Genomic DNA, 18,226 nt, shown 5'->3' on the forward strand with positions numbered 1-18,226 from the left:
ACTACCTCCTCTGGCAGCTTGTTCCATACACCCATCACTCTATGCGTGAATTGTGTGTATATTGAAGAATTGTGAAATGAAACCAAAAATCGGTTTGGGGTTCAAGCTCGGTGTCGGATCTTCTAAACAAAACAAAATAAACAATGCCTTGTTTTGAAACCTGTTTGTGTGGCAGAGACTCGTGCCTTGAAATAGAAATCATTTAGCACCATCTGCCACCAAATTCCCAAATGTGCATGTTGTGATTAAGCTACAAAGCTACAAGGTTAGAACTCTGAACAGGTAAAAAATTCCATCTCACTACATTTTCCAAAACTATAAAATTGAACTCTGGCTGTTCAAAAGCAAAGATAAAGAAAATAACTATTATTGAAGAATTTTTGGAGCTGATTAAAAGAGTTGGAAAAGAAGAAATAACACACTGGTAGGCACCATATTTTATTCATAATAACAAGGAATTGCAGACAAAATGTGTAGGAAGGAACTGCAGATTCTGGTTTATACCGAAGATAGACATTAAATGCTGGAGTAACTCAGCAGATCAGGCAGCATCTCTGGAGAAAAGGGATGGGCGACATTTTGGGTCAGAACCCTTCTGAAGACCCATTGAGTTACTCCAGCATTTTGTGTCTATCTAAGGATGCTGGTTTAAATAAAATAAAAAAAAGAGACATAGCACTGGAGTCACTTTGCAGGTTGCTGAGTTTAGTTTGGGAATGCAGAGCGGAAATAAGCCCTTTGGCCCACCGAGCCCGCGCTGACCACACACTGACACTATCCTGCACACACTAGGGACAATTTACCAAGCCAATTAGCCTATAACCCTTTAATGTCTTTGGAGTGTGGGAGCAAACTGGAGCTCCCGGAGAAAACCCACGCAGGTCACAGGGAGAACGTACAGACAGCACCCATAGTCGGGATCGAACCCGGGTCTCCGGCAGCATCTCTACTGCTGCGCCAGCGTGCCGCCAAAGTTATTCCAGCACTTTGTGTCTTTCTTCACTGCATTTTCTTCTCTCGGTTTTGTATTTCTGTTCAAGGTGAAATAGTAATGTGACTTTGATCAGGGTATATGATATTGTGGTAATGTTGTATGTGGATCTGCAAATGAGACATGCCTGCTTTAAACGTGGGGAGGTCATTCACTCACTAGGATGATGACGGTGCTTCATTCCCATAAATCCACCAGCCTGATGCAGTAAATGCTGCAGTACTGTACATTAGCCTGCATGCAGCAGGCACCTCTCTGAAAAATGGATACTCTTCTCGTTGTCTGTGGTTGCATTTGGCTTCTGCTCAGTGAGTATACTCTCATGTTATGTTCTTGCTTCTTAATTTACACACTGCACTGCTTATTTTCCGTGGCATTTTATACCATGGTAAACGAAAGGTTATATGCTGGAAAATTCACAAGATCATGCTGCTCACATTTTTAGCCAAGACATTGTGGTTTCTTTAATTAAGCTTATATAATTGGAATCTGGTACATTTTAAGTATCGTGATTTGATGTTTGCAATTTAAAAATAGATTAAACTAAATCTGATCCTGCTTAAAGCAGAACAATAATTTTCTGTGAGTGCAATGATTTTGCTAGCTCGCCTAAAATGTGTGATATTTCACACGCCTGTCATTTTAAAAGAGACATGCTTGGTGATATTTCATTAATGATTGATTAATTATCATGATTTGTCATGAAAAATTATTAATTTTGCTTCTTTAATGACTGAAAGATGTTTTGATACAACGTTAGAAATGTTGTTAGGCAAAATTACTCATTTAATTTAAATAAATAAATAGAAACTGCTGGAGTCTGAAGACTGGTCCCGATCCAAAACATCCCCTATCCATGTTCTCCAGAGATGCCGCCTGACCCGACCCCAGCACTTTGTATCTTTTTGTGTAAACCAACGTCTGCAGTTGCTTGTTTCTGCAAACTGCTGGAAGAACTCGGCGGGTCAGGCAGCATCTGTGGAAAGAATTGGGAAGATGACGTTTTGGGTCGGGACCTCTCTTCAGACTGCTGGGGTGGAAGGGAGATGGCTGGTGGCAAGGGGTGGGTGGATGCAGATAAGGAGTTGATTTCAGTTGAGTCTGGTGTTTTTTTTTCTCTCCCGCTGTTGTAACTGGAGCCCCTATCACTTGTGTCTCCTTGTTTCTTGTTGTTCTGCTCTCATATCCCCTCCCCCCCCCCCCCCCCCCCCCCCCCCTCTCCAGATGTACCTGGATAGAGTTCCTCTTCTCCTTGCCTTTCACTCTGCCAGTCTTCACATCCGACCATTGGCATTTCTGCTAGGCTTCTTCACCATCCCACCGCCACTTTGCATCTTTACTGCAGAGACTACTCTCTGTGACTCTTAAGTTTGTCCATCCCCGGGCACTTTCTAATGCAATCGCAGGAGATGCAACACCTGTCCTTATTCCTTCTCCATCACATATCCAAACATCCCTTCCAGGTGAGAGAGGTTTACGTATACTTCCCCCAACCTCTTGTGTTCAGCGTTCTCTGCGACCTTCTCTATTTTGGTGAGACCAAGCGTAACTGAGGTGACTGTTTCACCATATATTTTTGCTCTGTCCTTCTTGGCCAATTGGAGCCCCTGGTTGCTGGCTACCTTGGATTCTTCTCCAATTCTGACCTGTCTGTCCTCGACTTCCTCAGCTGCCAGTGAAGGGTCACAAGCAAACTGGCAGAATGGATCCTCGTTCTGTTTGGGTAGTCTACAATCCGACAGCATGAACATTGACTTCTCCAACTTCAGGTGAACAGCTGATGCGGCACGGTGGCGCAGCAGTAGAGTTGCTGCCTCACAGCCCCAGAGACCCAGGTTCGATCCTGACTACGGGTGCTGTCTGTACGGAGTGTATACGCTACCCCTGTGGCCTGCGTGGGTTTTTTCTGGTTTCCTCCCACACTCCAAAGACGTGCAGGTTTGCAGGCTAATTACCTTTGTAAAATTGTCCCTAGTGTGTGTAGGATAGTGTAATGCCCCTGTCCCACTTAGGAAACCTGAACGGAAACCTCTCGAGACTTTGTGCCCCACCCAAGGTTTCCATGCGGTTCCCGGAGGTTGCAGGTGGTTGCCGGAGGTTGCAGGTAGTGGAAGCAGGTAGGGAGACTGATTAAAAACCTTTGGGAACCGCACGGAAACCTTGGGTGGGACGCAAAGTCCCCAGAGGTTTCCATTCGGGTTTCCTAAGTGGGACAGGGGCATAAGTGTGCGGGGATCGCTGCTCGGCACTGATTCGGTGGCTGAAGTTCCTGTTTCCACACTGTGTCTCTAACCTAAAAAATAAACTAACCCCCCCCCCCCCCCCCCCCATCGACCCAACTTCTATTTTTCTTCCATCCTACTCGGGTCCCCCACACACCCCTCCCCTGTTTTTCCTTCCACCCACTATCCCTTCCTCTGGTTCTCCATTTCACGCCCCACCTTTTTTCCTATCATAATCCACCACTTTATCCTTTTGTCTTCTCTACTTATCACCTCCAGCCCTTTCTTATCTTATTCCACCATATCATCCTTAGAGATACAGGGCAGAAACAGGCCCTTCGGCCCACCGAGTCCGTCTGAACCAGTGATCCTCACACACTAACATTATCCTCTCACCCACTAGGAACAATTTACATTTGTACCAAGCCAATTAACCTACAATTAACTTTGGAGTGTGGGAGGAAACCGGAGATCCCGGAGAAAACCCACGCAGATCACGGGGAGAACGTACAAACTCCGTACAGACAGCACCCGTAGTCGGGATTGAACTCAGGTCTCTGGCACTGTGAGGCAGTAACTCTACCGCTGTGCCACCGTGCTGCCCTCTTTACTCATCACCTCCAGCTCTGGTTACTATCTCCAACCCTCTCTCCTCCACCTGACCCATCTGCCAATCAGTCTCTCCTTACCTGCACCCACCCACCACTTGCCCCAGCCCCTCCCTCCCCCACCCCCCTGTCTCTTTCTACCAGCTCTCTCCCCTCTACTCCAACAGTCTGAGGAAGGGTCCCGACCTGATACTTCACCTGTCCATTTCTCTCTACAAATGTTGTTTGACCTCCTATTCCTGCAGCAGTTTCTTGTTCAAGGTTCCACCATCTACAACCTCCAGTGTCTCCATTTATTTTGCATGTACTTGCTTTCAGCAGTCTAATGCACAAGAATAATAAGACTGTAAGCTGGCTATTTTTCTGTGATGTTGCCAATTAATGATTTTTCAATGTTGCACAAATGCAGATTCTTCTTTCAATAATCAATTAACAAAGTTAAAAAAAAAAAAGAAAAGTGTATTGAAATGCATTGTAACCTTCTTAACTCAACAATCTTTTGGTCATTTTCACCAAGATCTGTTGCCTGGATTTCTCTGCTTGCTATGGTTCCTTTAATGTCAGAGTTATGCACCGTGGTAACAGGCCCTTCAGCCCATCTTGCCCACACCAACCGTCATGTCCCATTAACACTAGTCCCACCTGCCCGTGTTTGGCCCACATCAGTCCAAACCTGTCCTATCCATGTAGCTGTCTAATTGTTTCTTAAACGTTGCGACAGTACCTGCCTCAACTACCTCCTCTGGCAGCTTGTTCCATACACCCAAGATAGACACAAAAAGCTGGAGTAATTCCACGGGGACAGGAATCACTGAGAGAAGGAATGGGTGACGTTTCGGGTTGAGACGCTTCTTCAGACTCCATACACCCGCCGCCCTTTGTGTGAATGGTGTGAACCTCAATTTTTATTTAAATAGTGATCTTAAACGTTCAAAGATAAATTGAGCAAAATCCCAAAATAACGAATTGTTAAACTATCGATGGAGTTATTTTGACATTGACATTTTCAGATCTGAGTCTTGATTTATGCTGAATTTGATTATCCTGACCAGAGAGCTTTCAGTTCTTTAAAAGATGATATAGAACAGTACAGCACACGAATATGCCCCAATGTCTGTGGCGAACATAATGTCAAGACCAACTCTTGTACCTGCACATGATCCATATCCCTCCATTCTCTGCATATCCATGTACATGTCCAGAAGCCTCCTAAATGCCACACTCATGTCTGCCTCCAACCCCACCCCCGAGCAGCACATTCCAGGCACTCACCACCCCCTCTTTTTGTGTTAAAATTGTCCAGCACATACCCTCTAGTCTTTGGCATTTTCCACCATGGGGGAAAAAAGGTTCTGACTGTCCTTTTGGCTTTACATCTTTGGCCTTTATCCAACCATCCATCCACCTATCACTTGCCAGTCTTTGTCCCACCCCTCTCTCTTCCAGCTTTCTCCCCCCTACTACAATCTGTCCGAAGAAGAATCCTGACCTGAAATGTCACCTATCCATGTTCTCCAGAGATGCCTAGCAAATTAGTTGTATGTGAATACTTGGCCAATTAACTTATTCATTCATTCAGGTGCTGCCTAACCCATTGAGTTACTCCATGACTTTGTGTCCTTTTTTGCAAAGGACAACCTGCAGTTCCTTGTATGTATTTCTAACTGTCTCCCCTGTCTATATACTTCTATCAGGTCCCTCTTCAACCTTTGGCGTTCTAGGGAAAACAATCCAAGTCTGTCCAGCCCTCTCTTTGTAGCTAATCCCTCTAAACCAGGCAATAAACTAAGCTAAATTAAATTAAACTATTCTAGTAAACTTCCTCTGCACCCTATCCAAAGCTTCCCCATCCTTGCAGTAATAGGGAAACCCGAACTGTACGTACTACTCCAATTGTGGCCTAAGCAATGTCCTATAAAACCGCATCGTGAAGGGCCTGTCCCACTTGGCCGTTATTTGCGCGTAATTTATGCGACATCATTTACGCATCATGACGCACGCGTCGTGACACGCACGTGATGCGCGCATGGTGCGCCTTACACGCACATGGTGCGCCTTACGCGCGCATGTTGCGTGGTGACATAGGCAGTGACGCGCGGTGTCCCAGGATTTTGTGACGTACAAAATCTTCGCGCGCCATCTGCGTGACGCGCAAATGATGGCCAAGTGGGACAGGCCCTTAACTTTATGACTCTTTTACTCGATGCCACAACCAACGAAGGCATGGGTATCAAATGACACCTTTACACCTATATACCCGTGTTCCGCTTTCACTAGTTATGGAGTGGACCTCAAGATCCCGCTGCACATCAATGCTGTTGTCTTGCCAATTATTCTATATTGTCCTTGCAATGATGCAAACACTGCCAAAATATTTATATCTAGTTGACCTGAGCTTTTTTAGGACACAAGTCCTGGGTGGATGAAGTTCTGGCAATAAAAGGCTATTTAACTGAATAGTGAAAGGCCTGGATAGAATGGATATGGAGAGGATGTTTCCACTAGTGGGAGAGTCTAGGACCAGAGGGTGCAGCCACAGCTTCAGAAAGGAAATGAGAAGGAATTTCTTCATCCAGAGGGTGGTGAATCTGTGGAATTCATTGCCACAGATGGCTGTGGAGGCCAAGTGTTCAGGTAATTTTTAAAGCGCAGGTTAACAGGTTCTTGATTAGTAATGGTATCAGGAGTTATGTGGAGTAGGCAGGAGAATGGTGTTGAGAGGAAAAATAGATCAGCCTTGATTGAATAGTGGGGCAGACACAATAAGCCAAATGGCCTAATTCTGTTCCTATGACATTAACTTTTCCACTTACATTAGGTTTTTCAGCTGCTCAAGGCCTGGTTGTCGGATGGTGGGACCTTTGGGTCTTGGTTCTTCTTGGTTTCTTGGTCCTCCAAAATATTCCAAATGGAATTTAAACTGGAGGTGGTGGAGGGAGGACTTAAGCCAGAAAGGGTTATTGGGAAGAAAGAGCTACTTTAAATTTAGTTGCATCTGGTTGGGTAACTATAGGTGGAGATTATTCCATGCTTTAATTGTGTGGGGGAAGAACAAAGAACGAACAACACCACCTATTTTAGTATCATCTGCATACTTACTAATCCAATTTACCACACCATCATCCAGATCCTTGATGTACATGACAAACAACAGTGGACCCAACACAGATCCCTGAGGCACCCCACTAGTAACTGACCTCCAACCTGACAAACAGCCATCCACCATTACTCTCTGGCATCTCCCATTCAGCCACTGTTGAATCCATCTTGCTACTCCACCATTAATACCCAACCATTGAACCTTCTTAACCAACCTTCCATGAGGAACCTTGTCAAAGGCCTTACTAAAGTCCATATAGACAACATCCACTGCTTTACCCTCATCAATTTCCCTAGTAACCTCTTCAAAAAATTCAAGAAGATTAGTCAAACATGACCTTCCAGGCACAAATCCACGTTGACTGTTCCTAATCAGACCCTGTTTATCCAGATGCTTATATATATTATCTCTAAGTATCCTTTCCATTAATTTGCCCACCACTGAAGTCATCAGGGTTTCGCTTCCACAATTAGGTGGTGTGAATTAGATTGGCTGGTGATTCCTGGCCTGTCCCAGGAGAATGTAAGGCCATTGTTGAGCAAGCTCTTCCTGAAACGTCTCTGCCCTTGGAAGACAAGCAAATGAAAGTGTACTTGCTTTTATTCTCTTGACATCAATAGTTGGCAGAGTCAGCTTGCACAAGATGGTGTGTGAAATTTCTGCATGCCTAGCATTGTATGATTAGTCCACCCCCCTGCCTATCAATAACCATTAGGCGTTTCTAGATGTGTTTGCAGGAGTGTTGAATATTTGGGAAGTGAAACTTTTTGCTCATCTGTGTCTTAATATGGAGATAGTTTTTGGTGCCTTCATTCACTCCCTGCTGGGAAACCCGCAATTACGGTGAACTTGACTGTTTTAAATATACAATGTGGAAACAGGCCCTTCAGCCCACTGAGTCTGTGCTGATCCACAAGCACCCTGTACATTAGTTCTATTTTATCCCAGTTTCATGTCCTAAGCACTAGCGGCAATTTGTTACAGAAGCCAATTGATCTAAAACATTGCATAACTTTGGAATGCGGAAAGAAACCGGAGCACCTGGAGGAAACGCACGCTGTCACAGGGAGAACGTGCAAACTCCATACAGACAGCACCCGTAGTCAGGATTGAACCAGGTCTCTGGTGCTGTAAGGCAGCAACTCTTCTTCTGTGCCACGCCTAAACTTCTGGGACACATTATCTTCTCAATCTTAATCCAAAAAGAAAGGAATTACTTGCCCTCAGTTGAGCGGAGACTTCACCTGTCACCTCCTAATATGGTTGTGAATACGTACTGGGTCATGTTGGACTAATATGGTTGTGAATACGTACTGGGTCACCATGAAAACCTTTCCATGGATACACCACATTAGCCCTTTCATCCCTTGGAACTTTTATAGAGATTTAGATTTAGAGATACAGTGCGGAAGCAGGCCCTTCGGCCCACCGAGTCCGTGCCGACCAGCGATCACACTAACACTATCCTACACATTACGGACAATTTACAATATTACTGATGTCGATTAACCTACAAACCTGTACAAATCTTTGTAGTGTGGGAGGACACCGGAACACCCAGAGAAAACACATGTGGTCATGGGTAGAACATACAAACTCCATGCAGACAGCACCCATAGTTGGGATCAAACCCGGGGTCTCTGGTGCCGTAAGGCATCATCTCTGCCGCTGTGCTCGTATTAAAATTTACTCCATGAAGTTTGTAAGATCACTAGGACCAATTTAGAACCATGCAATTTATCAAGTAGCTCATGTTGGTCTTATCTTTGAAAGGAATGTACAGGTGCGACTGCTAGTGGGAACTAGAAGCCAATCAGTGCATGGTGTTTTTTGAAACCGTGCCATACAATAAAGTTTCCCAACACTGCCGCCGTTTCCCAACACTGTTAATGATGATGGCAAAAATGTTGCTTATCTAACGCCTTTCATCGACTCGAGTGAAATCCGTGTATTATTATCATGGAGCTAAAAGTAACCTCCTGTGAGCTACTTCCAGGAACAGTGCTGACTTACCAAGCGGTTTCTGCGCAGAGTAGTTTCCTGAAACTGCTGATGTCAGCTGGTCCTGGGTTGGCTACCAACGTTGCCAACTGAATGCCCTTGGCACGTTCACCATGCAGACGTGACTAGGTTCGCCGCCAGGGCAAAGATTTGCACCACGTTTTTATTAGCTTACTAGACCAAGTGCAGACCCGTTGGGTCTGTTTCCCCAACGGCGTTTGCGGGGGGGGAGGGGGGCTGAGGCATCACACTCACATTAATCACCCCCCAAACACACAGGTGGGGGGAGGGGGGGTGAGAAGAGGGGAGGGAGGGGGGTGGAGGAGGAAACGGGACAGATTTGGGAGGGAAATGAGAGCGGGGTAGGGGGTGAGAGGGGGATGGGGAGAGAGATGTGGGTGAGGGGAGGGAGGGAAGGGGAGAGGGGTGGGCGGAGAGGGGAAAGAGTGGGGAGGGAGAGTAGAGGGGGAAGGGAGGAGTGAAGTGGAAGAGAGGGAGGAGAGAGGGATGGGGAGGGGAGAGAGATGTGGGGGGAGGGATGGGGACGGAGAGGAGGAGGAGGGAGCGGTAAGAGTGTGGAGGGAAGGGGAAGAGTGTGGAGGGAGGGGGAGAGAGGTGGGGGAAGAGGGGGGAAAGAGTGGGGAGGGATAGAGGGAGGGGGAGAGGTGGAAGAGTGGGGAGGGTCAGAGGGGAAGGGGTGGGGGGGAGAGGGGAGGGAGGGGGAGAGAGGGGTGGGGGATGGAAAGGGGTGGAGAGGGAAAGGGGTGGGCGTGAGGGAGAGAAGTGGAAGAGTGGGGAAGGAGGGGTAGGGGGAGTGGTGGAAGAGGGACAGAGGGGTAGGAGGAAGGGGGAAGAGAGGGAAGAGGATAGGTAGAGAGTGAAGTGGGGTGGGGGAGCGAGGGATGGGTGGGAGAGGGAGAGGGGTGTGAAGAGGGAAACTTAGAAACATAGAAATCCGGTGCAGGAGTAGGCCATTCAGCCCTTCGAGCCTGCTCCTCCAGTCAATATGATCATGGCGGGGTAGGGGATGAGAGATGGGGAGAGAGATGTGGGGGAGGGGGGATGGGGAGAGGGGTGGGGGAGAGAGGGGAAAGAGTGGGGAGGGAGAGAAGTGGAAGAGTGGGGAGGGAGGGAGGGGTAGATCGGTAGCGGGAGTGGTGGAAGAGAGACGGGGGTGTGGTGGAAGAGGGACAGAGGGGAAGGGGGGGGAAGAGGGAGGGGAAGAGAGAGGGGTGGGGGTGGGAGAGGCGTGGGGTAAGGGGATAGAAGTGGAATAGTGGGGAGGGAGGGGTAGGGGGAGTGGTGAAAGAGGGACAGAGGGGTAGGGGAAGGGGGTGGTGGTAGAGAGGGAAGAGGGGTGGGGGAGAGAGGGATGGGTAGGAGAGGGAGAGGGGTGAGGAGAGGGAAACATAGAAGCATAGAAATTAAGTGCAGGAGTAGGCCCTTCGAGCCTGCACCACCATTCAATATGATCATAGCTGATCACCCAACTCAGTATCCTATACCTGCCTTCTCTCCATACCCCCTGATCCCTTTAGTCACAAGGGGCACATCTAACTCCCTCTTAAATATAGCCAATGAACTGGCCTCAACTACCTTCTGTGGCAGAGAGTTCCAGAGATTCACCACTCTCTGTGTGAAAAATGTTTTCCTCATCTCAGTACTAAAGGATTTCCCCTTTATCCTTAAACTGTGACCCGCTTGTCCTGGACTTCCCCAACATCGGGAACAATCTTCCTGCATCAGACAAATGTAATTCAGGACTTTTCTCTTCACAAGCAAAGTCAGAATGACGGTTAGTGAAGAATTCGAATAATCGCTGAGCGTTCAGATGCTGCGCGCGCCTCCTGCACCAAAGGGGGGGGGGGGGGGGGGGGAGCGTGTGTCGTCACACACAAAGATCTTGTAGCGGAGAGCTCCGCTATAAGATCTTTGGTCACATACTAAGCACGCGCCTCCACAAAGAGATGAGCGTCTTCTTGAATGGAGAGCGCGTGGCCGCATCCACAAACAGTCACACACACTGAGGACCCGCCCCCACAAAAAATATTTTGTGAGGAAGGGGAGGAGGAGGGTGGAGAGGGGGAGGGGGGGGGGTGGGGTGGAGAAGAGGGGGAGGAGAGGATGGGGGAGAGAGGGGAAGGGGGGGAGGGGTTGGAGCGGGCGTGCATGAGTCGAGAGAAGAGAAAAGGGCAGAGAGAGAGAGAGAGGCTGGTACAACAACAAAAAAGCTGGATAAACTCAGCGGGTGCAGCAGCATCTATGGACCGAAGGAAAAGGGCAACGTTTTTGGCCGAAACCCTTCTTCCGGGTTTCGGCCAAAAACGTTGACCATTCAATTCGCTCCATAGATGCTGCCGCATCCGCTGAGTTTATCCAGTTTTTTTTATGTCTACCTTCGATTTTCCAGCATCTGTAGTCCCTTCTTAAAGACAGAGACTGTGCACGGTAAGGGAATGAGGAGGGAGAGGGGGAAGAATGTGGAGGGAGGGGGAGAGTGGGATGGGAGGGGGAGAGGGGTGGGGGAGAGAGGGGAAAGATTGTTGGGGGGGGAAGGGGGGGAGAGAAGTGGAAGAGTGGGGAGGGAGGGGGAGAGGGGTAGCAGGAGTGGTGGAAGAGGGACAGGGGGAGTGGTGGAAGAGGGACAGAGGGGTAGGGGAAGGGGTGGGGGAGAGAGGGGAAGTGAGGGGGAGACAGGGGTGGAGGAGGGAGATGGGTGGGGTAAGGGGAGAGAAGTGGGAGAGGGCGGGGTAGGGGGAGTGGTGGAAGAGGGACAGAGGGGAAGGGGGCGGGGGAGAGAGGGATGGAAGAGGGGTGAGGAGAGGGAGAGGGGAGAAGGGGGAGAGAAGTGGAAGTGGGGAGGGAGGGAAACATGGAGTGGTGGAAGAGGGACAGAGGGGTAGGGGAAGGGGGCGGGGGGAGAGAGGGAAGGGGGCGGGGAATAGAGGGAAGGGGGTGGGGTAGAGAGGGAAGGGGGGTGGGGGAGAGAGGGATGGGTGGGAGAGGGTGAGGAGAGGGAGACATAGAAATTAAGTGCAGGAGTAGGCCATTCGGCCCTTCGAGCCTGCACCACCATTCAATATGATCATGGCTGATCATCCAACTCAGTATCCTGTACCTGCCTTCTCTCCATACCCCCTGATCCCTTTAGCCACAGGGGCCACATCTAACTCCCTCTTAAATACAGCCAATGAACAGGCCTCAACTACCTTCTGTGCCAGTGAATTTCAGAGATTCACCACTCTCTGTGTGAAAAATGTTTTTCTCATCTCGGTCCTAAAAGATTTACCCCTTATCCTTAAACTGTGACCCCTTGTTCTGGACTTCCCCAACATCTGGAACAATCTTCCTGCATCTAGCCTGTCCAACCCCTTAAGAATTTTGTAAGTTTCTATAAGATACCCACTCAATCTTCTAAAATCTAGCGAGTACAAGCCGAGTCTATCCAGTCTTTATTTATATGAAAGTCCTGACATCCCAGGAATCAGTCTGGTAAACCTTCTCTGTACTCCATCTATGTCAACAATGTATTTGAGCATTGTGACATCACACGATGGAACGTTCACCAGGGGCTGGGGCTGGTGCTGCTTTTATGGGTGAGATGCCAGTTTATTTTTGAAATATTGGGGGGGTGGGGGGGGAAGGAGTTGATTAAAAACGTGTACTTAAACACGACGAAATGTAATGAGGAGCGGATACTTAGAAAGAAAAGTGAAATCTCTACCGAAATGGAAAAGATGGCGGCGATTCTGCGTCTGGTTTCGGAGTTGCAGTGAATCAAAGGAAGAAATGCAGCCGTACATGTAAATGGTTCCATTCCGATTGGACATCTGCGAGCATTGGACATTGTGATTGGACATCTGCGAGCATTGGGCATTGTGACATCACACGATGGAAACGAATCAAAAGGAAGAAAGGCAGCCGGACGGACGGCAGGCGACAGGCACACAGTTTTATATATTAGTTAGATAGATAGATAGATAGATAGATAGATATCATGTCTTTCTCTTATGAAAAATTCATTACACATACAGCATGTGGCGCCAGGACACAAAAGATATAGTTTCAATGACAACAATGTCTACTTGCAGAGTATACCTTTTATTTAGTGTTTTTTCTCAGTGGGTGGTCAGGACCGTACTCTAGCTGATGAGAGGACCGTTCAGTTACTGATATCAGTAACTGATAGGTACACAAAAATGCTGGAGAAACTCAGCGGGTGCAGCAGCATCTATGGAGCGAAGGAAATAGACAAAGTTTCGGGCCGAAACCCTCTTCAGACTGATGGGGGGGGGGGGCGGGAGAAGAAAGGAAAAAGGAGGAGGAGGAGGAGGAGCCCAGAGGGCTGAGGGAGAGATAGGAAGGGGAGGAGACAGCAAGGGCTAACAAAATTGGGAGAATTCAATGTTCATGCCCCCAGGATGCAGACTGCCCAAGCGGAATATGAGGTGCTGCTCCTCTAATTTCCAGTGGTGCTCACTCTGGCCATGGAGGAGACCCAGGACAGAGGTCGGATATGGAGTGGGAGGGGGAGTTGAAGTGCTGAGCCATCGGGAGGTCAGGTTGGTTAATGCGGACCGAGCGGAGGTGTTCGGCGAAACGATCGCCAAGCCTCTGCTTGGTCTCACTGATGTAGATCAGCTGACATCTAGAGCAGCGGATGCAATAGATGAGGTTGGAGGAGATGCAGGTGAACCTTTGTCGCACCTGGAACGACTGCTTGGGTCCTTGAATGGAGTTGAGGGGGAAGGTAAATATCAGTTCCTTCGGTTTGAAGAAGGGTCTCGACCCGAAACGTCACCTACACCTTCGTTCCATAGATGCTGCCTCACCCGCTGAGTTTCTCCAGCATTCTTGCCTACGTTCAGTTGCTGATATCAGCTGGGAAAAAAACTATTGCTGTTGGATACTATAGACCAGTTATCCTAACATCGGTGTTCAGGAATCTAATTAAGCACTGTTAAAAGGGTTTAGTTTAGAGATACAGCGTGGAAACAGGCCCTTCGGCCCACCGAGTCCGCACCAACCAGCGATTTATTTATTTTTTCCTCCCCCCACACTGACACTATCCTACACACTAGGGACAATTTACAGTTTTACCAAAGCCAATTAACCTACAAACCTGTACGTCTTTGGGGTGAGGGTGGAAACCGGAGCACCCGGAGAAAGTTCACATAGGTCAGTGGGAGAACCTATGAACTCCGTATAGACGGCACCTGTAGTCAGGATCGAACCCGGGTCTCTGATGCTGTAAGGTAGCAATTCTACTGCTTCGTCACCATGGTAGCTCCAGAATATTTAGAAAATTGTGCAGAGTCAAAATTATTTTATGGAAGGAAAATGTGTTGCCTAATTAGCTAGACTTCTTTGATGGAACAATAGACAATAGGTGCAGGAGTAGGCCATTTGGTCCTTCGAGCCAGCACCGCCATTTACTGTGATCATGGCTGATCATCCACATTCAGTACCCCGTTCCTGCCATCTCCCCATATCCCCCGACTCCCCCATCTTTAAGAGCTCTATCTAACTCTCTTGAAAGCATCCAGAGAATTGGCCTCCACTGCCAATCCACTACAAGAAACCTGGTACATGCAGGGGATCCAGTAGATATAGTGAACCTGGACGTCTAGAACATGTTTTGTAAGGTGCCACTTAAAAGGATTACTGCTTTAGATGGTATGGCTAATATGTTGTCATATATTGTGGAGTAGCTTACTGCAGAAAACTGTCTTCAGATAAATGGATCACTTTCAGATTAATAATCACTAACTAATGGGGTGCAATGATGATTGATGTTGGAGCCTCCGGAGGTTTGGTTTTTAGTTTTAGAAAACGGCATTCGGCCCACCGAGCCCAGACCAACCACTGATCACCCGTGCACGAGTTCTATGTTATCCCAAGTTCGCATCCTACACACCAAGGGGCAATTTACAGAAGCCAATTAACCTAAAAAGGATTTGAGTATAGGAGCAGGGAGGTTCTACTGCAGTTATACAGGGTCTTGGTGAGACCACACCTGGAGTATTGCGTATAGTTTTGGTCTCCTAATCTGAGGAAAGACATTCTTGTTAGAGGGAGTACAGAGAAGGTTCACCAGACTGATTCCTGGGATGTCAGGACTTTCATATGAAGAAAGACTGGATAGACCAGGCTTGTACTCGCTAGAATTTAGAAGATTGAGGGGAGATCTTATAGAAACTTACAAAATTCTTAAGGGGTTGGACAGGTTAGATACAGGAAGATTGTTCCCGATGTTGGGGAAGTCCAGAACAAGGGGTCACAGTTTAAGGATAAGGGGGAAATCTTTTAGGACCGAGATGAGAAAAACATTTTTCACACAGAGAGTGGTGAATCTCTGGAATTCTCTGCCACAGAAGGTAGTTGAGGCCAGTTAATTGGCTATATTTAAGAGGGAGTTAGATGTGGCCCTTGTGGCTAAAGGGATCAGGGGGTATGGAGAGAAGGCAGGTACAGGATACTGAGTTGGATGATCAGCCATGATCATATTGAATGGCGGTGCAGGCTCGAAGGGCCGAATGACCTACTCCTGCACCTATTTTCTATGTTTCTACAAACCCGCACATCATTGGGAGGTGGGAGAAAACCGGATCACCCACAGAAAACCCAAGTTGATGATATAAAAGTAGGTTCTGAGGATTACTGAAAGAACCTGCAAAGGGATTGAGAATGTTCAAGAAGTTGGCAGATGGAATGTAATATATCGAAAATGGGATGCTTTGGAAGAAAGAATGGAGAATGAAATTATTATTTAATTAAAGTGAAGCTACAGAATTGCAGTACAAAGTGATCTTTTTAGTTTGTTGTCACCTGTAACCGATCTACAGGGAAAACGTTTTTTTGCTGCGTTCTATCCAGTTGGCGGAAAGGCTATACATGATTACAATCGTCCACTGTGTACAAATACTGGACAAATGGAATAATGTTTAGTGGAAGATGAAGTCCAGTAAAGTCTGATTAGAGAATCAAAGGGCCTTCAATGAGGTAGATGGCAGCTCAGGGCCGCACTCTAGTTGTTGATGGGATGGTTCAGTTGCCTGATAACAGAATCCTCTGATTCCTAATTATGAAAGTTAGTGGAATGTTTCATTATTGCAGAGGATATAGGGGGTAAAGTTAGGAAAGTTTTATTGCAACTAATCAGGATGCTAGTGAGATTGGACCTAATGTACAGTTTTGATCTCCATATTTATGTGAAGATATGCCTGTATTTGAGGCAGAGGAGTTGACCAGATTGATTCCTGGGATGAAGGTCTGGACATACGAAGAAATTATGAGCTTGTCGAGCCTATCCTCATAGAAAATGAGAGGTGACTTTATTGAAGCATGAAAGGGTCGATGCTGAGAGGAGCCTAACTGCTGTTGGAATATCTAGTTTGGTTGTTAGTTTAGTCCATTGTCACATGCACCGAGGTACAATGAAAAGCTTGTTGTTTTGTGCTGTCCAGTCAGCTAAATGACTATACATGGTTGCAATCAAACCATACACAGTGTATAGATACAGAATAACGGGTATAATGTTTAATAACCATATAACCATATAACAATTACATCACGGAAACAGGCCATCTCGGCCCTACAAGTCCGTGCCGAACAACTTTTTTCCCTTAGTCCCACCTGCCTGCACTCATACCATAACCCTCCATTCCTTTCTCACCCATATGCCTATCCAATTTATTTTAAAATGATACCAACGAACCTTTCGCCACCACTTCCACTGGAAGCTCATTCCACACCGCTACCACTCTCTGAGTAAAGAAGTTCCCCCTCATGTTACCCCTAAACTTCTGTCCCTTAATTCTGAAGTCATGTCCTCTTGTTTGAATCTTCCCTATTCTCAAAGGGAAAAGCTTGATCACATCAACTCTGTCTATCCCTCTCATCATTTTAAAGACCTCTATCAAGTCCCCCCTTAACCTTCTGCGCTCCAGAGAATAAAGACCTAACTTATTCAACCTATCTCTGTAACTTAGTTGTTGAAACCCAGGCAACATTCTAGTAAATCTCCTCTGTACTCTCTCTATTTTGTTGACATCCTTCCTATAATTGGGCGACCTAAATTGTACACCATACTCCAGATTTGGTCTCACCAATGCCTTGTACAATTTTAACATTACATCCCAGCTTCTATACTCAATGCTCTGATTTATAAAGGCTAGCATACCAAAAGCTTTCTTTACCACCCTATCTATATGAGATTCCACCTTCAAGGAACTATGCACGGTTATTCCCAGATCCCTCTGTTCAACTGTATTCTTCAATTCCCTACCATTTATCATGTACGTCCTATTTTGATTTGTCCTGCCAAGGTGTAACACCTCACCCAAGGTAAAGTTTGGTTAAAGACAGTTCTAAGGTTGCCAATGAGGGATATGGGATGCCAGAGTTGCTTTCTAGTTGGCGATAGGATGGTTCAGTTGCCAGATAATAGCTGGGGGAAAACTGTCCCTGAATCTGGAGGTTTGTCTTTTCAAACTTCTGTACCTCTTGCCTGATGGGAGAGGGGGGAAGAGTGAGCGAACAGGGTGAGTGGTCCGTGATTATGCTGGTGGCCTTGCCGAGGTGGCGTGGAGTCTAGATGGAGTCAATGGAAGAGAGGTTAGTTTGTGTGATGTTCTGGCCATGTCCAGGACTCTCTGCAATTTCTTGCGGTCTAGGGTGGAGCTGTTCTCAAACCAGGCTGTGATGCATCCCAATAAAATGCTTTCTACACGTTACAAATCTAGAACTAGGAGGTCATGGTTGCAGAACAAGGGGCCTCATTCAGGACAGAAATCGGGAAGATAATTTGTCTCGGCGTGGCTGCTCTTTGATTTCCTCAATGCGAGACAGCTGTTAAAACAGATTTGTTGAATATATGCATTGTACGGTTTAGACACTTGATCCGTAAGGGATTCCAGTGGGATCGAGAGATCGAGAGAGAGATCGAGAGAGATCATGTAGGTGGTGAGGCCAAGAATGATGAGGAAAAAATCATTCTCTTCATAGGTTCATTAGGACATTCATCGGGCCAAATGATCTTGCTGAATAACAGAATGTTCTTCAGGGGTCGATGAGCCTACTTTTATTTTGGCTTGCAATGTTGATAGGGGAAGATGGATCAGCCATGATTGAAAGGTGGAGTAGACTTGATGGGCCGATTGGTCAAATTCTGCTCCTAGAACCCATAAACCTATGAAGAGAATGTGATTTTTTTCTCACCAATATTTAGATTCCTATTCTTGTAGCATTCAAATAGAACCTTTGGGCCAACGGATCCATGCCAACCAGGACATGGAGCCCAACC

At 47.0% G+C, this 18,226-nt stretch overlaps 1 protein-coding gene across 2 annotated transcripts in view; it reads left to right on the forward strand.

The window, feature by feature from the left end:
* Nucleotides 1–1,236: 1,236 nt before the first annotated feature.
* LOC116978262 (long-chain-fatty-acid--CoA ligase 6-like) overlaps nucleotides 1,237–18,226 on the forward strand; it is a 90,088-nt gene continuing 73,098 nt past the window's right edge. For both annotated transcript variants that reach the window (XM_033029269.1, XM_033029268.1), the window contains exon 1: nucleotides 1,237–1,299. In XM_033029269.1, the coding sequence (XP_032885160.1) occupies nucleotides 1,254–1,299 (46 nt within the window). In that variant the 5' untranslated portion in view covers nucleotides 1,237–1,253. The remainder of the gene's footprint in view (nucleotides 1,300–18,226) is intronic.

Source organism: Amblyraja radiata, chromosome 11 (genome assembly GCF_010909765.2).
Source record: "Amblyraja radiata isolate CabotCenter1 chromosome 11, sAmbRad1.1.pri, whole genome shotgun sequence".
Lineage (NCBI taxonomy): Eukaryota > Metazoa > Chordata > Chondrichthyes > Rajiformes > Rajidae > Amblyraja > Amblyraja radiata.